The 23,719-nt window shown below is 43.4% G+C and overlaps 1 protein-coding gene across 1 annotated transcript in view; it reads left to right on the top strand.

The window, feature by feature from the left end:
- EBF2 (EBF transcription factor 2) overlaps positions 1–23,719 on the top strand; it is a 251,511-nt gene that overhangs the window by 178,652 nt on the left and 49,140 nt on the right. Inside the window, exon 7 of the mRNA XM_069066940.1 lies at positions 13,909–13,990. Within this exon, the coding sequence (XP_068923041.1) occupies positions 13,909–13,990 (82 nt within the window). The remainder of the gene's footprint in view (positions 1–13,908; positions 13,991–23,719) is intronic.

Below are 23,719 nucleotides of genomic sequence, written 5' to 3'. Positions count from 1 at the left end.
AGTGCCTGGTACATAGTAAGCAATCAATAAATGTTGATTTATTGATTATGGGTCCATTTCCCCCTCCCCCCCCAGACCCAGTAGGTAAATAGTTTCCAGTAGTTCTGCTGTTTGGACAAATTAGATGTTCTAAAGAACCCCAGAAAACATAGGGAAAATGAACTTGAAAGAATACATAGTTCATTTGCTGCAGATTTGATTATAATCATAGGACTGCATACATGGTAGGCTTTGAGGTGGAACATGCCCTAGTACTGATAGGCTTGAACTGGGATGAGCCAGCCTCTTTGAACATAGCCTTGTATTGATTCTTTACAACTTTTGTCTCATTTGATCCCTCCACACAATAATTCTGCAAGGTAGGGTCCATCATTATCTCCATTTCATAGAACAGAATCTGAAGCAAACACAGGTTAAGTGACTTGCCCAAAGTCACACAGCTGAGGCTGGATTTGAACTCAAGTTTTCCTGACTCTTGAAGCCTTTCATAGTTTGACTCTGGCTTACCCTCCTGTATTTATTTTATATTCTTCCCTTTTGTGTTCTTTATGTCCCTTCCACACTGGACTCCTTGTTTTGAACTGAACTTGGCACATTCTGGTCTGCCTATATGCATGGCATGAGCTTACTTCCCCCTCTGAGAAGCCTTGCTTCCTTTAAGGCTCAGCACCAGGGGGCCTCTTTCTGCCTGAGGACTTTCCTCATGCCCTTGGTTGTCCATGCTTTCTTTTTAGTCTAATGATCTCCTGCTTCCTTACCTATATGAACATGCTATCTCCATAGGTAAGGGGGAGCTCCTTCACTGAAGGGATGTTTTTCTCTTCCTATCTCAGCATTCATCACAGTGCCTAGCACTTAGCAAGCAATTACTAAACATTTATGGAGTTGAATAATCTATGTTAAATGATCGAAAAACTTTAAGGGCTAGATGTATCATTATTATTAATTGAAAAGCTTTGCTTTGGGGCAGGTAGGTGGCACAGTGAATAGAGCATGGGCCCTGGAGTCAGGAGGACCTGAGTTCAAATCTGGCCTCAGACACTTAACACAAAAACTAGCCATGTGACCTTGGGCAAGTCACTTAACCCCAATTGCTTTTTGAAAAAAAGAAAAGCTTTGCTTTGATGATGACTCTTGAAATTATTTGCTAATTTAAAAATGAGTTTTTTTTTTTTAAAAAAGAAAGTTCCTTTATTTCAGAGAGCAGGGAAGAGAAAGAGGGAGGGATAGAATTCAGAGCTCAAAACTTAATAAAAAAGAGTATTAAAATGTTTTTACATGTAATTGGGGAAAATATTATTAAAAATAAATTCCTTTTGATTTTACATCATTCAATTCATGAACAAGTATTTTCTGAGCTTCTACTATGTTCCAGGCACTGTGCTAGATTTATACAGAATAAAATAATCCCTCTGAAAAGAAAAAAAAAAGTAATCCCTGCCCCCATCATTTATCAACTTCTATTTCCCCTCCCCTTCCTCCCTCTCTTGCAAAATTGAGCCCTCCCTTGTTACAAAAAAAAAATAGTTAAATACAAATGCCTGATCCTATTTGGTAGCCCCCCACCCACTAGAAGTGGGGGAGCATGTACCTCATCTGTTCTCTGGAAATGTGATGTTTTTTTTCTGCAGTTATTCCTAGTTTGGCTTCTTTTCAGCCACCTTTTCATTCCCATGGCTGTAGTCCTTGGGTCCATTGTTCTGCTGGCTAATGTTTCACCTCATCCTGTCATACTTTGAATTCCTTACTTCTCACCCTTCCCTCCTTGCTCACAGGAGGACAAATGGCTCCCACTTCACCTAGGTCCACTTTGGCACTTCTGTGCAGACCTTCTCAACTTTCTCTGGGCCTCAGTTTCCACACCTGTGTGATGAGGGGTCTGTATGACAGTGCCTATAATGATCTTCCAACTCTAGGCTTCTAATCTCTGCTCCCATCACCAGCTAACAGAGCTGGGCTCTCTCTGCCACATCATCAGGGCCTTCCAGGAGGGAGCTGTCCCCCAAAGGACTCTGTATCAGAAGCGGGGTTCTCACTAGGCGTGGGCAGAGTAGGCAAGTACCCAGGGCAGAATGCCTGGGGGGAGTTCGATGAGCCACATTTCTTAATATGACTTATTATAAAGGCATGCATTTGGAATGCCGATAAATCCCTTGACAGGCCCGCCTGGATTTTGTGAGAAGTCAAGTCCCAGGCATTCCCTTGAAGGCTCAAAGTGTCAGTTAACACACAGCAACTTCCAAACCTTGCCTGCGGCTCTGATCAGAACAGAGGGAGGTTTTCCTTCTTGGTTTTTGTTGTTGATTTGTTTTGCCTAAATATGAACTACTTTTTTTTTTCTCAATTTCCAGTCAGAAGGGAGATGAGGTTTGGTGGCCACACTCATAGAAAAAAAAAGCAGTGAATGTTATCTGTTAGTCACTTACTGCATAAACATTTATTAAGCACTGTGTACTGGGCTGGGGATACAAAAGGAAAATAAAAAGATCTGTAGGCTTAATTCTAGACTGGGGGACTTCGAAGGAGGGGATGATAAACTGAGATAAAACATAGCCCCCATTTTAATAGTTCACAGAATATTAAATATAGAATAATAAATAATAATAATAATAGCAGAGAGTGACTTGCCCCTGGGTAATTTCAAACTAGTATGAGTCTAATGATAACATTACATAATGTAACAAATAATATATGTATAACAGTACCTTAAGTTTGGTGACCTGAGTTGGTCTTATCTCATAGTGGGTATGGCATTGGGCTTGGAGTCAGGCTGACCTGGGCTTACATCCTGCTTTTGACTCTCGGTGCCTGTGTGATTCAGGATCACTTCTCTGTGACTTGGTCTCCCAATTTGTAAAATGAAGTTGGTCTCCATGGTCACTGGGGTTCCTTCTAGCTCTATGTGAACCTCAAAAGACCAGTGATACCTGGCCCATAATAGGCACCTAATAAATGTTTATTGATTGACTGATTGTCTTGTGAACATCAAATTCTAGAATCATAGGAAAGAACTTTTCAAAAGTTAACACACAATGGTGTTGTGGTGTCATGGATTAGTGCTGAGTCAGGACAGGACTTTTAGTGCCCTGCTAAAAGTGGCCAAAAGCCTGCCAGGGTCAGGAGACTTTTGCTCTCAGGTGACTCAGTTTCCCCTGAACAAAAGAAACCTGCTGGGTCATACTTCCGATAACCCTTGGGTCTGCCTCTTTCAAATGCCCTTATCATGTAATAATACAGAATCATCATAACACAGCTATCATTAACTGTGCCTGGAAGACAGGGTGCTGGAGTGGTCAGAGCACTGAATGGCACCCAGAGCCAAGGAAACTGGGTTTCAAATCCTTTATTTCCTATCTGTGTGACCCTAACCAAGTCACTTAACCTCTCTGGGCCTCCATCCCCTCTGGGCTCTACCTAGTTCATTGTTTAAGCTGCCACCTGAACCAGGAACTTCCCTTAGTGCCTGGGGGCTCCTCACCCTGGAACATCCATTCCACTGTGCTCATTGGCAGCCATAAAATCTAACCCCTTCATTTTACAGATGAGAAAACAGAAGCCCAGACAGTATAAATGACTTGTCCAGGGTCACACAGATGGGTTTCAAACCCAGGTCTTCCTGACTCTAAGCTCAGTGCCCTATCCACTGTACCACACTGCCTCTCATTTCACCCTCATTATTGTGACTTTAAGAGCACACAAAGTTCCTCCTCCATCATCACTGGGACTCAGCTGATTGGAACTTAGTGCTAATTAGATTGTTTTCAAGCACTTAGCCCCCTTCCATTTTCCTACAAACAATTACCATGCAGATCACAAATATGCCTCATCTGTTCCTTCCAAGGCAGGGAGGGCACACAGCACAGTGGCCCTCCCTCATTAGCCCTTCCCTTGCATCGTTGCTGAGACTGACAAATGCTCATGCCATGCTTTTTGAGGAAGGCTCCCTGACCCCAGACCATCCCTGAGTGCTACAGACTGGCCTTCTGCCCAGTGAGCCTGGAAAGCAAACTTTAAGGGAGCCTGACACTTTTCCAAGCCAATGAAAGAGATTCTACAAACATCAATTAAGCGCCTATTGTGTGCAATACCCTGGGCTCATTTCTGGGGGAGATAAACGGTTTCTATTTGTCAATACGAACAATATTACAAAATCAGAACATTAGGGAGTGAAAAAACCAAGCACTGAGTTAGAGAGAGTTAGAGAGAGAAGGCAAAGGGCTTTTATAAAGCTGACACTCTGAGTGAGTCATGGTAGAGGAAAGTCAAAATTCAGCAAGTGAAGAGAGGGAGGGAAGACATTTGGTCACAGAGAATCTAATCTCAGTTTAATTCATCAAGCATTTACTAAGGATCCACTGTGTGCCAGGGATTTTCTAGGTGCTAGGGGAACAAAGGCAAAAACTGAAATAACTCATGCCCTCAAGAAGTCTGTATTCTGTTGAGAGAAAGAGTAACACATACATAGAAAACGAATTACAAAATATATATAAAGTAATATCCGGTGGAGGGCACAGGTCTAATAGAAAGAGAAATTTATTAATGACACAGCAAGAGTTCCAGAAGGCACAATGGAAGGGTAGGCTTGACTTGGATGTGTACCCAGGAGGGACGGTACCAACTCGAATGTATATGAGAGGCAAGGGGGGTAGGTGTCAGGGAAGAAAGCATCAGCCTAGGTGTCTTACAACTCCAAATCACCGGTTTTGTGAAGAGAGCAGGAAGGAAATACATTCTTTCTTTCTCCCTTGGAGCAAAGGATTTGGATTGGATGAGCAACTGCCTAGAGATGAGAGATCTCAGTTCATATTTTCTTGGTGATGGGGGAAGGTAGAAATATCTCTTACTTACTTTTGTTATTTTTAGTGCCTTAAAGAGCTTGTGGATGGCACTGGTGTGGTAGAGAATAAATTTTATTGAGTTGAGAATCGGAGGACATGGGTTCAGATCCTGACTCAGCCAGTTGCTAACTGTGTGATCTAGGGCATTCCCTTCAATGCTATGATTATCAGTTTCTTTATCTGTAAAATAAGAGTTTAGACTGGATGGACCCTAAGCTTTCCTTGTAGTTCTAAACTTATGCTGTTGTGCCATACGATCGAAATTTTGTGACCCTTCTACACCATCTCGTCCTGTGCAAATCTTGTCAAGTCAACATCAAGTCACAAGCATTTAGTAAGAGCCTACTGTGAGCCAGGCACAGTGCTAATCTTTGGCTATACAAAGAAAGTTGAAAGAAAGTCCTTGCTCTCAAGGAATTCACAGACTAATAGGGAAGGCAACATGAAAACACTTTATACAAATGAACTCTATAGGAGATAAACAGGAAGACCAACAGAAAGAAGGTAGCAGAATTAGGAGCATTTGGGAAAGGCTTCTTGTAAAAGAGGGGATTTTAGTTGAAAGAAGCCAGGAAGAGGAGGCAAGGAGGGAGAGCATTCCAGCTATGGGGGCCAACCAAAGAAAATGGGGAATGGAGTCTCTTGTGTGGGGTGGGCATCCTTAGATTTCAGAATATTGGGAGAGGAATCAGGTGTATGGCAACTGGGGTGATAGGAAGGGGCTTTTGAAAGGCTTGTTTTCCAACCAATCATCCATTAGGAGATCTACCAGGGTACCAGGGGCTTTCCTCTGGTTATTTTAGTACTCAAGGCAGCCTGGTGGCTCAGTGGAGGGTCAGCAAGTCAATAAATATTTATTATGTGTCAGGCACTGTACTAAATTCTAGAGATACAGAAGAAGGCAAAAATTTGTCTCTGCCCTTAAGGAGCGCACAATCTGAGAGATGAGTGGAACATTGCAGTTAGTTCAGATCCAGCATCAGATACTTACTGTGTGGTGTGGCCAGGCCAAGTGAAGAGAGGGAGGGAAGACATTTGGTCACAGAGAATCTAATCTCAGTTTAATTCAACAAGCATTGTTGAATTAAATAATTATTAATTAAATAATTATATAAGGAATTAAATAAATCAACTGCCTCAGTTTCCTCATCTGTGAAATGTGGGTAATAATAGCACTTACTTCCTAGGGTGTTGTAAGGATTAAATGAGATAATCATTTGTAAAGTGTTTTGTAAACCTTAAAATCCTACGTAAATGCTGGCTATTATATAGGAGAGTAAGATTCTAAAGATACAGCAATATTTCTTTTCTAGTCTTTTACTTATTTGTTCCATTTTAATTCTTACAAAATAAATGATATTAAAAAAAATCCTGCCATTAGGCATCTGATTGAAACTGATTAGTGCAAAGATGTTCAGGTTTTCTTCACTCCCTTTCCTCTCGAGCCTTGTTGTTTGTATTAGGCATGCAATGATGCTTTGCTCTGGAGATGATCTCATGCCCTGTGGTGCCAGGATGCTCTGGGAGGAGAGAAGAGCAGGACAGAATCTTGACCTCTCAGAACTTCCTCATTTTTGCAGATGAGAGTCACAGCCTTCACATGGCCCAGAGACTCCAGGGCTTTTAATATCCGGGGTTGGGACATAAGAACTCAACAGACTCCTTAAGGGCTCAAGGCAAAGTCCCACTCATTCCTGTCTTTGGCCGACAGCCTGCCAGGGACTCTGTTGGGATTCCGCTGGGAAGTCACTTACAGGAAATGATATGTGTAATTTCCACTTTTATTGGTTCAAGTGGGAAACAGGAGGCTTAGCCTAGGCAAGAAGGGGAGATGTTGTATAGTACATTGCTGGTCTTGGAATCTGAAGAGTGGGGGACAACTTTCCCTCTTTCATATGCAGACTGTGGAACCCTGAGAGCTCATCATTCTCTGCTCTAGGCAACTCTCTTTGGGAATAAATTTCAGAGAAGGGGTTGATATGAATGGATAGAGGGAGCTTCCCCACTGGGAGTTCTGAATGCCAATGAAATCACAAAAGAGCCCAAGAAAATCCATGACTGGTTGGAAGTTCTGTTCTTGAATATTTTGCGGCCCTAAAAACAGGAAAGGGAGGATTTGAAGGACACCAGTGTATTCACCAAACTATGACTCCTTAGTCTGAATGATCCCTTCAGGAAATGGGATGAGAGAAGAATTGGAGGAAAAGAGGCGGTCCTCATTTCAGTCAGGAATAAGGAAGTCATAGTCTTATACTGTGCTGTGGTCATTCATGAGTGAAGAATCGCTTTCAATACTGATTGTTGAATTTGTGGAAGGGTTTTTTTAAGCTGGGAGGGTCCAGAGGAAGGCGAGTTAGGTGACAAGATGATGGAGCCCCTTGAATGCCATGTGAAGATTGGTTGAAGGGATGAAGGATGTTTAGCATGGAGAATAAATGTAGGTGAGTGCAGAGCAGTGCAAAGAGTGACTCTGGAGTTGTTGGCCATGGATTCCCACTCAGCCTCTGCCATTCGCTGTCTATGTGACCTGGGGGAGTCATGTCAATTCTCTGTGCCTCAGTTTCCTGCTGTAAAATGAAGAGATTGGATTCAGTGATACTTGAGTTCCCCTTCTAGCTCTAGATCTGTGACCTTGTGTCATCAATGAGACCACAAGCATTTATTAAGGATTCTCTTAGTGCTGAGCCCCAGGGTTAACAAACAAAAGCAAAAACACGATGTGAGGGACATGATGACTATCTTCAAATAGCTGAAGTGACTCCATATTGAAGAGTGGACTGGAACCAATCTGGGCTCCCAAGGGTAGAATGAGGGGCTCCAGGTGGGTGTAAGAGATCTGGCAAGTAAAAACTTCCTAAAGCTTAGAGTTCTCCCAAAGTAGAATAAGCTACCTTGGGATGGAGATGGTGGACCTCCCTCTCCATGGAAGTATTCAAACAAAGACCACTTGTTGGGTCTACCATAGTGGGGATTCTTATTCAGGCATGAGTTAGACTCAACAGCTACCAAGTCTCTCCAAACTCTGAAAATGTACATTTCTATGAAGTATAGGGTAAAAAAAGAGAACAGAATATGGGTCACCCAACTTTTGATCCAATCATATTTGATAAAGGCTACTAATATGGGTACATAGAATGTAAGTATTGTCTCTTTTAATTCATAGTGACATCAGTGGGGTTGGAAGAAGAAGTCTTAACACAAGAGTGGGATGTGAATTGAAATTCTAAAAAATCAGTCTCACAAGTACGACCTTGGGGAAATGAGGCTGAATACCAGTTCACTGGGAAAAGACTGGAGGGATGGAGTGGACTGTGAACTCAACATAAGTCAGCAAAGTGTCATGGAGGTCAAGGAAGCCATTACCATTTTAAGCCATGTAGGAAGAAAGGTGTATGTGTGTTCAGATGAGGCTGATGATAGACCCCCTGGACTTCATTCTGGCCAGATCATATCTGTCATCTTGGCAGGGCTTTGGGTTCATACCACGTAAGGACTGGGTGACTCTATAACTTTGCAGTGGCTTTCCACCATGGCTGGAATGAATGCCCTCCCCATGGCTACCTCAGGGGATTGTCATTATGGACCTTTGCTTCCAGAGACAGAGGGAACTCTCAAGGGAAGAAGCCCCCCACCCCACTACCAGCATGGCTTAGCTCCTCTGTAACTTAAAGTCTTAGAAAGCTGCCTAGGGGAGTAAGTAGTTAAGGAACCAGTTCAGGGCCACACGGCCAGTATGAGGCTTAATGCTCATGTTCTCCCTCTATTGATTATCTCCAATTCATCCTGTATGCATCTTGTTTGTGTATAGTTTTTGTATCTTGTCTCCACCAATGGACTGAGCTCCTTGAGATCAGGGACTGTCTTTGTACACCTAAGCCTAAACACAGTACCTGCTACATGATTTGTTATTGTACCATTGTTTCAGTCGTGTCCAGCTCTTCCTGACCCCCTTTGGGGTTTTCTTGACAAAGATACTAGAATAGTTTGCCATTTGACAGATGAGGAAACTGAGGCAAATAGGGTTAAGTGACTTGCCCAGGGTCACACAGCTAGGAAGTGTCTGGAGTTGGATTTGAACTCAGGAAAAAGAGTCTTCTTTACTCTAGGTGCAACCTCCATCTCCTGTACCCTGGTACATAATAGGCATTTAATAGATGCTTATTGATTGATCGGTGTGTCCGCTGTGTGACTTGAACTCAGGTCTCCTTGACTTTGAGAAGAGTGCCCTAGTTACTCCACTGTGGCTTCTATTGTTTCTCTTGAATGTCAGCTCAAACGCCAGATTTGACACCAAACCCCCTTGACCACCCTGCTGCTAGAGTCTGCTCCTCCCCAATCATCTTCTGCTCTGTGTGTATTTGGGCTGGCTAGGGCGTCTCCCCTCACTAGATTCTAAGCTTCTCACAGGCGAGAGTTCTTTTACTTATCACTTCATTCCCAGGTCACAGCGCCTGTCATACAGTAAGCACTTAATCAATGCTTAGTACTTGATTAAGAATGCTCAGGTGTGTGGATGGGATAGCCAGCTGTCTTCAAGGACTTGAAGGACATGCCAAATCGGGATTAAATGTATTCTTCCTTCTCTGTAGGGGACAGAACAAGTGTTTATATGGTGCCTCCTATATGCCAAGGACTGTGCAAAGTGCTTTACAAATATCCCATTTGACCCTTACAACAACTGTAAAGTAGGTACTATTTTTATCAACAGTCTTACAGTTGAGGAAACTGAGGAAAGCTGAGGTTAAAGTGACTTGCCCAGCTAGTAAGTGTCTAAGGTCAGATTTGAACTCAACTCTTCCTGACCCCAGGCCCAGTGCTGTATCCTCGGGGATGCCTCAGCTTCAATAGAATGTAAGGTCCTTAAAGGCAGGGGCCATTTGATTTTCATTATTGTCTCCCCGGTGCCTAGCACAGGGTCTGGCATATAGTAGGAAGTTAATAAATGCTTGTTTGCAAGCTTGGTTCTTGGCCCAGAGAGGACAGAATGGGAAGCAATGGGTAGATGTTGCAAAGGTGCCATTTTAAGTTCCTTTAAAGGAAAACATGTCTAAGCTTCCCAAAGTGGAGTGGACTCCCTCAGAAGGGGGTGAGTTCCCCTGCCCTAGCGGTCTTCAAGCAGAGTCTGGTGAACCCTCAAAGGGGCTCTTAGGTTGTCTCAGATGGCTGCTGAGGACCTATCCCATGCTGATTGGGGTGTGTGAGAGGAAAAAGAGAGCGTCAAAATCCAGTGACCTCCGGAAAGAGAGTGAGGAGAGGCCTCAGCCAACTTCAGACCCTCTTTGAATTCATTTTTCTATTTGGATACAAGCCATCCACGGCCCCCACTCACGTGCTAGGATTGTCAGTGACAGTCAGGCAGGATCCCCTGTGCTTTCCCCAAGCGTGGGCCTCAAAGGTCGGGAGACAATGAGGTAGGGGCCCAAGCTCCCCCTTCCTCTCTCCACTTGACCCATTTTGAATTGACTGCTAACTCCATAGCGTGTGTAGGGATCAGGCCCAGCTCAAACCCAGAGCACGCTCAGGCAGGGGGAGCCCAACGTAGGGTAATTTCCATCCGAAGAATCATCAGAGGTCGCACTTCGAAATTGAATAAATCCTTTCGGAAGGCTCTTTCTTAGCCCTAAATCAATTTGATTCTGTAAAATCCCATCTCCTAGGTTCTCCCTCTCCAGAGCCGTCTACATCAGCATGCTTCAATAAATATTAATGTTTTCACCAAACACTTCTTTGAGGGTGGGTGGGGGTGGGGAACAATATAATGAGATGTAGCAGGCTTGATAGGGGGCCCCGTTAGAGTTCTACCGTCCAAGGGAGGAGGGGGTGGGAGGGGAAGAGAGAAGAGAAAGAGAGGAGAGAGACAGAGACAGGGGAGGGAAGGAGAGAAAGAGAGGAGAGAGGCAGAGACAGGGGAGGGAAGGAGAGAAAGAGAGGAGAGAGGCAGATACACACACACAGAAAGTGAGTGAAAAGAAGGGAATGGAGAAAGGGAAAGTAGATAGAGGAGAAAGACAAGAAAGAGGAAGGAAAAGAGAAAAGAGAGAGAGGAGATAAATAGGAGAGGAGGTATGAGAGTGAAGAGAAGAGGTGAAAAGAGAGAGGAGAGAAAGGAAGAGAAAGAGAGGAGAGGGAGAAGGAGAAAAGTGAGGGAGGAGGGTGAGGGGAAGTGCCTTACTTGGGTTTAATGAGAGAAAAGAGAAATTTGAGTGTTGGTTAAGAAAAGAAGAAGCTGGCCTTGGAAAAGAAAGAAAAGAGGAATTCATTGATCTTTAGAAACTGGGACCAGGCTGTGAGCCAGAGTCCATATGGAACACTGGAGGGCATCCCACTTCTGGCCCATCTGAGTCTGGATAAAGGCAGAGAGAGAACTTTCATTAACTGACCACCAAGTATTTACAAAGTTCAGAATCAAAAGGGACAAGGAACTGCTGAAACTCGGGTCAGCCTTTCAAGTTTGTGCAAGCTTTTTACAGTCATCATCATTTATTATCCCACCTGACCTTCACAAGAATTCTGGGAAGTGGGAACACCAGGCATTATTATTCCCATTTTACAGAAAAGCAAACTGAAGCTCAGAGAAATTAAGTCATTTGTCCAGATATCAGGGGTAGACTTTGAAACCAGATTTTTCTGATTCTTAGACCCAAATGCTCTGAAGTGTAATGGAAAATATATGTATATAATAGTTATAGACATACTTATCTTAATTATGGTATTAAAGAGACACCATGATATATGGGGTAGAGACCCAGACTTAGAGGCAGAAAAACCTGAGTTTAAGCCCTGCCTCTCCCAGGGATTGGCTATGTGACCTTGGGCAAGGTCACTTAAACCTGTCAGTGGCCTAGGCAAACCAGGTGTTGATTTGCATTGGAAGGAGGGAAATTTTTTATATCAATGAATCACATCTCCTCTCCTCTCCTCTCCTCCTCCTCTTCCTCCTCCATCATCATCATCATCTTCATCATCTCATTTCATCCTGAACTTTGCAGACATCTAGTACTTTGTTGATGAAGGTCACATCTTCACCTTATTCTCAGTACCTACCTGAGGACAAAGAAGATCAGATACCCCTCACTGCCCTCTCTAGTGATCAAATCCACAGCTTGTCTCCAGTTTTTAAAGTGCAATGAACTGCCCCTCCCTTTGTCTCTGAACACAGCTTTTCTTTTTTTTCAATCTTCAGCAATTGCCAGATTTATTTAGACCTATATGCGTACTTATTTTGAATCTGTTAAAAGCTGTTTGAGAAGTGTTGGTGACCCTTCCTGCCATAAACCTTGGTGTGAATTCAGAGAGCACAGGCTGAACTTCATCTAGACATAGAAATAGATGGAAAGAGAGCTTTAATTCTCTCCATCTCTGTCTCTGTCTCTGTGTCTCTGCCTCTCTGTCTTTGTCTCTTTCTGTCTCTCTGTCCCTGCCTCTCTGTCTCTCTGTCTGGCTCTCTCCTTTCTTTCTCTCACAGGCTCTCTTTGTCTATTCTCTGTCTCTGTCTTTGCCTGTATTTCTCAGTCTCCGTTCTCTCTGTCTCTTTGTATGTCTGTGTCTCTAATTCTGTTTCCATTTCTGTTTTTTTAAATGTCTTTGTCTGTCTCTCTGTATCTGTCTGCCTGTCTATATGATTTTTGAATTCACACTCAGGCTTACTGTAGGAACAATCACCAACACTTCCCCAAATATCTTTTAACTGATGGAAAACAAAAATACCCTTTCGATGTAGCCAAAGCTCTGGAGAGTGCATCTTCCCTTCTCCTTCCTCCACCTCCCTCGCTTTGCCTGTTTATCTCTTCACCCTCCTCTTTAATGGAGAGAGAAATGCCATTAATTGGCTCATTGGTGGTTTCTTTTGTGCAATTTTTTTGGGGGGGAAGCAACCCAGGTCCCCAAGTCCACAGTGACATCCCCTTGATCACCCCTGGGTGCAAAAGGCTATTTGGATGGACGTTGTTATTCCCCCTTTATTTGTGTTGGTGGTAAATCCTGGGGAAAAAATGTCTATCTTTTCCTTTAAAGTTCTGATTCAAGGCATGGATGTGAGAGTTCTGAAGGGACTTTGGGACTGCGGTAAAAATTCGTTGTCATAGCAACAGGAAGGGAAATAGGCCTTGCTCACCTGGGACTTTTACTTACTGCAAAAGCTTGGTTTATTTTTATTTTTTTTTTTAAGGGAAGGGAAGGACTCTGCAAGTGAAATAAATAAATAAAGAAAACTTATTGTATTTGGAAATCTGTTTTTCAAATATTAAAAAATGCAACTTCCTTCAAGGCCCCCTTTGCCCCTTTCCCTCAGCTGGGGGTGACTGGCTAATTAAAGATGCCTTGGTTTTCCAAGTTACACAACTGGCTTCTGGTAGGGGATGCCTGGCTTCACCAGGGCCCTGCAAATGACACACCCAGACCATTTTTCTGCCCTTTGTTTTCAAGGTCTGAAAAGAGTAATAGAAATGGTCATTGGTCTTTATAAGCCCAGTGCTCACCAAAAAGGGAGGGGCAGCCCTATAGAGCCAGGATCCCTTTGGAGTCCAAAAGACAATTTTCTAACTTGTAAATGAATTGGCTGGAAAAAGCATGAAATGCTGATAACCTTTTGTGCGTGTGTGTGTATGTGTGTGTGTGTGTGTGTATGTGTGTGTGACTAAAAGGGTACCTGTATATATACTCATCTGGCCAGTTGGAAGTCTGACCCACATTGGGACATTTCAAACCCATGTCAGAGACATCTCTGCCTGACAGGGGTCACCAGTGAGCACGAAGAAGGAACTACCAGGGGGCTGTGTCCAGCTGCACCCTAGACAAGTCTAGCCAATGGGTGGGGTGGGGGAAGGATATGTTATTACCACTGGAAAGCATTCCACACGGTGGAGTCTTAAAGGTCAGCCCTGCACTTGACTTTGGGACAGTGAGTTGAAATTCGCCAGATTTGAACCACGATCATCCTTCAAATGCTATTAAATAAATGAGCTCTACCCCCAAATAATAATTAACAATAATGATAATAACAGTAATGAAAATAATAACCCTGGTAGTTTCAGGTTTCTTAAAGGTGTAACTTGTCCCCTTTTCTCTGCAGATTCTTTTTAAAATTTTTCCTGAAGTGCAATCAGAATTGTTTGAAAACAGCAGGAAACCCCAGGGACATGCGACGCTTCCAGGTAAGGGGTCTGCTGTAGCTGTAAGTAAACCTTGCCACTTTTCTTCACAATGAAAAAGATGCCAGTAAATGCTAAACCATATCCGATGGGGTGAAAGCTGCCTCCATTGGTAGGGTTCAGACCTTCTGCCTTCTTTCCTAGATTCCCACAGGAGGGAGATGTTCAAGCAGGGGTAGAGACAGAATGGAAACCCTCAGGTTATCATCCCCATCTCCTCAAATCCCCAAGGATTGTGGTCCTTGAAACCCAGTCACCCAGGATCTTTTCAGTGTCTTCTGAAGGCAATGCTTTTGTCCTTCCTTTTCCCATCTTGTGAACCTTTTCAATGGTATTTCTCTCCCTCCCCCCTCCCTCCTTCACTCTTTCCCTCCTTCCCTCTCTTCCTCCTTCCCCTGTCTCTGCCTCTCTCCTCCCCCTACTCCTCTGTCTCTGTCTTTCTCTCTCTCTCTCCCTCCCTCTCGGCCCTTCCAAAAGTGGCCAGCCAAATTGTCATGGTCACTTTAAGAGCTCCACACAGCAATAGGGCCCAAGGGACAGTGACCCAGCTGCTTGGCAGTTAAATCTGCCAGTGGCTCCATCACCCTATCACTGATGTATCGAGAATACGAGCTAATAAAAAACACAGAGTGAGTCGAACTGTGTTGGGTTGGAAATGTAAGCAAGTATCCTCTCTCCCAGTCGCCTCCCCTCTTCCTTAATCTTTGAAGTACCCATATTTAATTCATCAAATGACTTCCCTGCCATTTGTCCCCAGCCCAAATGCAGAAGGGGGAAAGTAGAAATAAAGCATTTTAAGGGAGCTAATACTTTGTAGCCTGAGATACTTCTAAGGTTTCCTGGCTCAGTGGGTCACCTTCTAAAACATTTCCTTCTTTTCTACCTTAACCTCTGAATGAGAGAGCAGGCGAGAATTATCTGAACCCATTTTCAAGATGGAAAAATGGGAACCTGAGGAGAAGAGAGGTGAAAGGGCTTCCCTGATATAATAGCTAGCATCTCTCTGACTCTTTAATGTTGGCAAAACACTCACCAAGGTTCACTAGCTGGGTGACCCTGGGCAAGTCACCTGACTTCTCCAGGCTCAGGCACTCCTTATGGGCACCACAGCCAACATTCATATATTGTTTTAGAGTTTTTAAAGTTCTCTTTCTCTTTTGATTCTTACAACAAGGAGAAAACTGAGCTGAGAGAAATTTATCCAACTTGCCCAGGATTGCTGCAGCTAGTAAGTGCCTTAGACAGGATTCAAACTCAAGTCTTCCTGACTCCAAGTCCAACACTCTCTTCACTGCTGCACACAGTATTGGACTGAACTCATGAGGTTAGAGGGATAATGTGTGTAAGGCACTTTGCACATTTTAGAACTCTGTGAACCTCCAGCTAAATTGTACCTAAGTTAAAAGCAGTTGTAATAGACACATAACCCAAGTGGCTTAGGTGTTTTACACACACACACACACACACACACACACACACACACACACCTGCATTATATATGTACATATTTGCACATAAGAGGCAGATTTTGACACTCTCAGTGTCTGAGATCTGGCCATCTTCAGCACACAGCATACCAGGAGATTAATAAATACTTAGTTTATGTGGAAATGACCTCTTGGAATGTGGACCTGACTCAAGATGGGTGATGGCAGCATTTGGCCCATCGACACCTACCAGAATTGCCAAATAAATGCAATTACCTCAATAAATCAGGCAAAATTTATACTGCCCCCCACCCCCCCACTCAGATACTTCTCTCCATTATTTGAATATTTCAGGCAAAAGTGTTTGGTTGGTTCATTGTATAACAGCTAGCATTTCTAGAAAGTTCTAAGGTTTGCAAAGCCCTTTAAAAAAGATTATCTTGTATTCTCTTCACAACAACCCTAGGTGGTAGGTGCTCAATGTTGCTTATGCCTTGACATAAGAATCGTAAGAGCCAAAGAAACTTCATGCTGGAAGGCTCAGATCAGAGGTTTTGAAATGGTTGGGACTTCAGAGGTCATACAGGAGGGGTGTTCTGGAGCCATTTCATCCTACTGAGAGTTTATTGTTAAATAATCATTGTGACTGTTTACATGTTGGACTTTGGGCAAGAGCTACAAACTAAGGCTTGACTTACTGTTTTCCTGGTTGTCCAGACTTAAGAAAGTGATGGAGAAAATTTTAATGGTTCCGACTGAATTTAAAAGTACACCAAGTAGACATACCCCACCTCCTGAAGAGCTGATTGTTAAATACTCACCAACATGTGGCTGCATGTAGTACAAACTCCTTATTTTAAAAGATGAGGGAACGAAAGCTTCAACATACTAAGGGATTCCCCAGAGCTCCTACAGATAGTACATAGCAGATCTTGGGTCTATGTAGAGTTGATGTCCTCTGACTCACGATTCTGCTGTACCACAGTGTCTCTAAAGGGCCTTTGAGTGCCTGCCATATTTGATTTTATTTTCTGCTTCACTATATGAAGTGACTATAAGCTTCTTGAGGACAGAGGGCTCATTTTTTGTTCTTAAATAAACAGCCCTAGAGCCTCAGGCTTAGTGAAAAGGTGGCTAGCCTTGGAGTCTGGAGTAGTGTGACTTTGGGCAAGTCACTTGACCTCAGAGCCCCAGGCATCTCTCTAAGACAAGCGTTCTTAACCTTTTTGGGGGTGGGGGGCTCATGAATCTCCATTTTAGCTGTCTGGTGAAGACTTCAGGACCCTGTCCTGGACCTGTCTCAAAATAATGATTTTAAAATTCATAAAATAAAAGACAGAGGCTTATGAATAAAATCAATTATATTTTAAAAAGTTACTTAAAAAAAACAAACAACTTCACAGACGTGGAAATAAAGACTACTTTAAGACTACAGAACACCTTCTTAGACTCTGACCTGCAGAGAGGGTATTGATTTTCATTAGTAGAGGATCTTTTCCTCACTGGAAGTTCTCTATAGCATTGGAATCTCTAGTCTGAAATATATCTGTGAATTTGAGAGGAATTGTGACCAGCAAAGGGAACTCCCAGTATGGGAAGTCACTTCACAGACACAGATGGCATTTTCTCTATGACTCAGTTCATGAGTACTAGAAAGATTCCTGAAATCTTAAGAAGGTTGAGTAATCTGCCCCATGGTCACACAGGTAGTTAGTGTCAGGATGGAGATGGGAAGCCAGGTCTCCAGTCACCTAAACCATACCGTCTTGTAGACAGTAGTCAGTTAATCCAATCAACTCAGTTGATTGAGTTGAGGGGAGCCAGACTAAATGTGATTAAGTTTCGTAGGAGGATTTGAACTGAACGGAAACTCAAAGTTAACTTTGAAATGGATCTCAAACCAAAACAACCCCATATTCTTCTCCCTAAGAGAAATCAAGAATGAACTAACTGGGACTAGATCTAACTAACGTGGTACTAAGAGGCCCACGAGGACTGAAATGTGGCAAAGCCTGACCATGACAAATGAGCCTAAAGCCTCGGAGTTTGGGGGGGGGGGTCCATTTGAACTTGACCTTGCCCATTCAGTTGAAGACCTGGCATCTTGGCTTTCCATAGAAAATGCGTTTATCTCCAGGACTGAATTCAATTCAATTCCTCCATTTATTAAGTGCTGGGGAATGCAGGGCAAAAGTAAAAATAAAAATTTCTGCTCTCAGTTTGCAAAACCAAACCAAACCATACAACTTATTGTGATGCTGTCATGCGCAAGACAGAAATGAAAAAAAAAAACTTCATCCTCAAAGAATTCACATTCTTCTGGGGGGATACAGCAGGTAAGTAGACAATGAAACACAGCTCGCTTTGTGGGTGAGAAGGATCATTAACAAATGAGAGTAATCTGGAAAGGATTTACATATGAGGCAGCACCCAAGCTGAGCTTTGAAGGAAGACATTCTATGAGACAGGGTGAGAGGATGGAATTCATGGCTTCTCATTCTTGAGGGCCTCTCAGACTGTGTAAAGGCAAGGAGGTGGGAAATGAAGCTTATTAGGTGATGAATGGTAACATATAATGTTAAATCGATTTGCATGATAAATGAAACAATGAATATGGGGTCTGGAATTCTGATGGGTCCCAAGGTGTTTTAAAAATTCCACAATCTATGAGCAAGGAAAATCACCCCAGTCATTACAGAAATAGTGCTTTTGGATAGAACCTGGTGACTCATACCTCCAGGGAGGAAGGGTAAAAGAACGCCATGTTTTGTTGAAGCTCTTAGGGACCCGTTAGGACATAATGAGGCCCATTCTCTACCTTTTTCTTTTTTTTTGCTTGTGTGTGGAGAGTAGGCTGTTATAAAGCCAAGAGAGGAAAGAAGCTAGTGTGGAGAAGAATTGGGCTCATTGTCATTTCTTCAGTTTGGATTCTGAAGCCAGAATGTGCACCTCCACACCATAACTGACTTCTTGCCCCAAGATTATTTGCATACACTTTCGGTGATTGACATCAGGATAGAGTGAAAATGTGGGCTGATTCAACTCATTATGGTCAACTGCTGTTGACTCCTTGGGTGATCAGGAGGAGTCAGACCCTGTAGGTCATGAAGAAGTTTCCAGGGGCTGGGCTAGGGCAGATCTCAAAGTCCTGTGGGGGTTGATGCTTCTGCTAAAATTGTATAAGCCTACAAGGAGACATATGCCATGCAAAGTGTTCTTTTAACAGACTAACATGCCACCACCAGAGCTTGCTCATCCCCACTGTCATCAATCCTATTTCTTTTCGAAGAATGTAAGTGCCTTGAAGGTAGGACTTGTTTCATTTTTATTTTCATTTCCCAAGCTTCTAGGGCGGCTAGGAGGCACAGTGGATAGAGAGCTGGGCCTGGAGTTAGGAAGACTCATCTTCCCAGGTTCAAATCTGATCTCAGACACTTACTAGCTTTGTGACCCTAGACAAGTCACTTCACCCTGTTGGCCTCAGTTCCTCATCTATAAATGATAGGAAGAAGGAAATTACAAACCACTCCAGTATCTTTGCCAAGAAAACCCCAAACAGAGTCACAAAGAGTTGGACACAACTGAAAAAGACTGAACGCCAATCCCAAGCTTCTGGAACAAAGTCTAGGTGCTTAATAAGTGTTCATTGAGTGAATGAATGGGAGAATGATTCATCTGCACCCTTGGAGCATGTGTAGACTTTCTGACTCCCTATGGAAAAGCTTAAGGCCATAAGATCATAGATATATGGCTATAAGGAACCTTAGGGGCCATCTCTTTTGACCTCATTATTCTATCCATGGGCAAGCTCAGGTCAAGAGAGAGTTAAATGACTTGTCTATGGTCACACAACTAATAATTGTCAAAGGCAATCTTCAATCCCATAACATCACTATGGAAGGGGATGCCAGGAATTCAGGAATCAATGGCTGAATTGAGTGCCTGAAGGGTCACAATGAGGAACTGACTAGAGTGAGAACATTCAGGCCCAACTTCCAATGCTGTATGACCTTACTGGAGTCCCCTCCCCTATGAGCCTCAGTTTCCTTTTCTGTGAAATGAGGATAGGAATGGTATAAATGTACCATTCATCTCACAGGGCAGCTGTCAGGATCAAATGAGATATTGTCCCCCAAATCCTTTGGAAATCCAAAAACAGTCTGCGAACATGAGCTATGATGATGCAACTACACATAGACGAAAGGGGGAAAAGTAATGAAGAGAGAGAGAAATTATTTCTCACCAGGGGCATGAAAGAAAAGCCATGCTAAGTTTACTTTGGTCACCTGTGGAGAAACTGGAAGGAGTCGACTTCATCTAGTCAAGAATCAGGAAAGGTAGTTGTAGGCCAACGGGAGCATGAGGAAGAATGCCAAGGGAATGATGGGAGGTCAGAAAGGAATGGTGGAAGGGGGAGATGAAGCAGGGCTGTTGAATGATGGGAAGCGGCCAGGCTGAGGTGCTGTGGGTTAGAGACAGCAGCTGTGAGAGGATGTGGCCTGTCAAGTGTACGTGATGGAGACCCCCAAGTGCACAGCCCCACAGTCCATGACACTGGATGAGGCAAGAGCCAAGGATATGCCAACCACTCATACTTTCCTTAGTTTGGCAGAGATGATGGCTGTCCCCTAAGCTTTTTCAAATCCTGACTATTTTAAAAAACTCTTTTTTTGAGGGCGGTAATGAGACTATTTTTCTTTTTTTTTAAAAAGTCCAATGTATCTCTCACACCCATTGAAGAGGCAAACAAGAGTTTAAATTAACTCCAAATGGCAAAAATCTAATCCAGCCCCAGCTGCCGGCAGGTTTCTGCCTTTCCAGTCTTTCAATGTGAGAGCTGCCAGCTGCTTTCTGATCTCACCCACCATTTGAAATCACCCAGGCTACTGAGCAGAAGTTTTAAAACCCATCATGGAAATCACTTGACTTATGGCCTTTGGGACCGACAGGTGAGTCCATTATCCACTGGTGAAACAAACCAGAGACTTGGAGATCAGAAATCATAATTACCCATTTGAAGTCTGAAAACCTTCCCTGGGCTATGGGGTCTTTCACAGTCTGAGGCTCAGAGCCTGGAGAAAAGGGCCCCAGAGAGTTTGTCCAAGCTTTCTCCCCAATTCCTAACATAACCTTGTGCCCCAAACCCCTGTGGTCTTCAGACAGGGACTGAAAGCCGGAGCCAGTGCCATGTTTTGTCAGTTTTCATGGGAAATGTGCTTTAAGCTCTGAAGGAAAAACTCAAGAAAGGTGAAAGTGAGCATTTAGGTTAGCTCGATAATCCTTTGGATTTAGTCTGGGCCCTAGTAAGTAAGTAAGTCTCCACAGCTAAATTAGAGCATCAAAATGCTGCTGAATTTCAGAACTGGCAGAGACCTCAACTAGTCAACTAACTCTCGGAGCCCGCCCCGCCCCCACTCCCCAAGAAATCCCCACCAAAGCATACCAGAAAAGTGGTCTTTGGACACAACCCATGAATTTTCAAGAAGGGCCAGGATTCTGGTAGAACTCAAATACCTCCCCTTATAATCAAACAGCAACTGTTTCCCTTGGGGGGGGGGTGTATTTTATTCTCAATGTTTAGTTACAGTTGCTTGACCGTTTGTGTGTGTGTTGGTTGGGGGGATAGGGAAGGAGCTAGTCTGGGTCTGTGTGTGATTTCAGTAATATAGGGAACTTCCCAGTGGGGAAACTCCCTCTATCAATGCAGTAACCCATTTGGGGAGTTGCTTGGAAGCACTGAGAGGTTGAATGGATTGTCTAAAGGTCAGAGGCAAGACTTGGGACCAGGTCTCCATGACTCCAAGGCCAGCCTTCTGTTCACTACTATTCACTTCCTCTCCATTTGCACATAGTAGGTGTTTAATAAATGTTGTTGAGTCTAATTGATTGAGGGCCAAAAGCTCCCACCCATCCTGGAACAATTGTACAGGACCCTTCCTAGAGCTCCAATAAGGGACCCTCAGCTCATAATGCCTCAGACATAGAAGGCCCCAATCGTACATATGTACACATATTTATAGACTGACTGAAGATTTCAAGACTGTATTGGTTTCGTGGCTGTCTGGAGAGGGTAAGGCACTTGCAGGTGGGCGGTAGCATCACTACTGGCTGGCAGACGGGTGGAAGGGAAAGTCTTTACCTCATGCCAAAGAGAGAAGGGCTGCCCCTGTGTCTCCTAACACTTCCTGTGAGTGCGGTTCCACTTGGCCCAGCCACATGGCAGATTGTTAGCCAAGGAAAATCCAGACTAATGACGATGATGCTGACACAACAACAGAAATGACAGTAGCAACAATAGTAAAAATAACACAAAATTTAAAGACATTAAAGTAGCAACAAGAGCTCAGTAAATGGAACTGGAATATTATCCCAGAACAAACTGTTGCCCCAAATCTTCTGAATATACATAAGATGAATCCCTAAGACTTTTAAGAACACCGTTTTAAAAGATGTGAACATTCTAAGGAGTCATCATTTCCAAGTGATGTAGAATGAAAAGCTTTCAAAATTTAAAGCCCATTCAGAGGAGAGAAGAGGCATGTGGGGGCAGGATGAGGTCCCCATTATCTACCATCCTCAGACGTGAACTAGCCATGTGACCAGGAGCAGCCCAGTGGATAGAATTCTGGCCCTGGAGTCAGGAGACCCTGAGTTCCAATTCAGCTCAGACACCAACTGGGATTGCAGGCAAGTCACTTGGCTCTGACTAAAAAAAAAAAAAGACAAGAAGAACTGTCTTCCTCAGTTTCCCCATCTATAAAATGTAGTTAATAATAGCTCCTGTCTCGAAGGGTTGTTGTGAGTATAAAATGGGAAACTAATTATAAGAGCTGAGCACAGTACTTGGCAGCATATAAACGATAACCATTTTTATTATCATTACCATTATTATGATATCCTTGCTACAAACACGCGAGGTCGATGCTGTTATTTCTATTTTATGGATGGGGAAACTGAGGCAGGGCCACCTAGCTACTTCAGTGTCTGAGGCCAGCTTGGAATAACATCTGTAGCACTTATCTTGCAGTCTCACATAAGACCATATAAATAAGTACTTTATATACCTCAAAACACCATATAAATGTCCTTCATTATTACCCAATGACAAGCAAACTCTTGTCTCTTTGAGGTCATTGTTTATTCAACACCTTACAAAAGTGCCTTCTTAGAAGGAGTCAGTGTAGCTTGCTGTCACCAAAAGTATGTCAGCCAAGACCCTCCTCGACCAGGCAACTCTCAACGTGAGCAAATCCTGCTCTTTGAGCCCAGCTTAGGGCTCACCTCCTCAATGGCACTTTCTTGGCTTATTCAGTGATGCCACTGATTTCTTTCACCTCTGATGGCAGAATGCAAATTTCTTGAGGACAGGTTCTATTTATATATTTAGTCAATATATTATAGATTTATATAGATTATAGATTTAGTCAATGAGTCTTATTAAACACCTAGTTATGTGTTAGATCTTATGTTAGCCACTGAGGGTACAGTCGGTCAAAAAATATTTATTAAGGGCTGACTATGGGTTAGTTACTATGCTAAGTTGGATAAAGAGATAAAACCAACTATCTGTGTGACTCTGGTCAAGTGGCTTGACTTCTCCGATTCTTCATTGATCTGGGACTCAAGTTTCTCCTGCTGTAAAATTAGGGGGTTAGACTAGATGACTTCTGAGATGCCTTCCCCTTGTAGATCAGAAATACTTGATTCTTCTTATGCCCTGTGACCGTTGCTCTGGGATTCCCCAGACCTGTCTTGACTTTTCCTTCCATGAGTGGAAAATGCCCGCCTGCTCCCCACCCCCGCCATCCTTCTTTGGCAAAGTTGGAATAATGTGTACAATGACAGAGTGTTTAAGGAAAAAACACCTCATTGATTCCATTTCCAACAGATGTAAAATGTTGTAAAGGATGCCCTGTCTCACCCCATCCTGGGTAGCAGTGAAGGCCTATCTAGAGACTATCTGTGAATGTTTGCTGTTCACTCATTCATAAGTGGGTTTGGGGGGCACTCACGCTGCCACATCACTGGCAGCACCCACCACGGGGGCCCACTCAGCTCGCTTGCCTTGGAGAAGCAGGCAGTGCCTGGCAGGACAAAGTCGATGTGAGCGTCACAAACAATTTTATTGATATATTTTGCTTTTACATATCTACATTTCTCAGTGTAGCTCCCACCTACCTCAAAAGCTAACCCTTATAACAAAGAGCAAGATAACTGGGAAAAGGACAATTATATTATATGCAACTCCATAGCTATGGGCCCCCATCTCAATTGTTCCTTCCTTCCTTCCTTCCTTCCTTCCTTC

This window comes from Petaurus breviceps, unplaced genomic scaffold, assembly GCF_028583685.1.
Source record: "Petaurus breviceps papuanus isolate PSGF00001 unplaced genomic scaffold, PetGlider_PUasm1.0 139, whole genome shotgun sequence".
In the NCBI taxonomy this organism is placed as follows: domain Eukaryota; kingdom Metazoa; phylum Chordata; class Mammalia; order Diprotodontia; family Petauridae; genus Petaurus; species Petaurus breviceps.
This window is presented reverse-complemented; position numbering and strand designations above follow the sequence as displayed.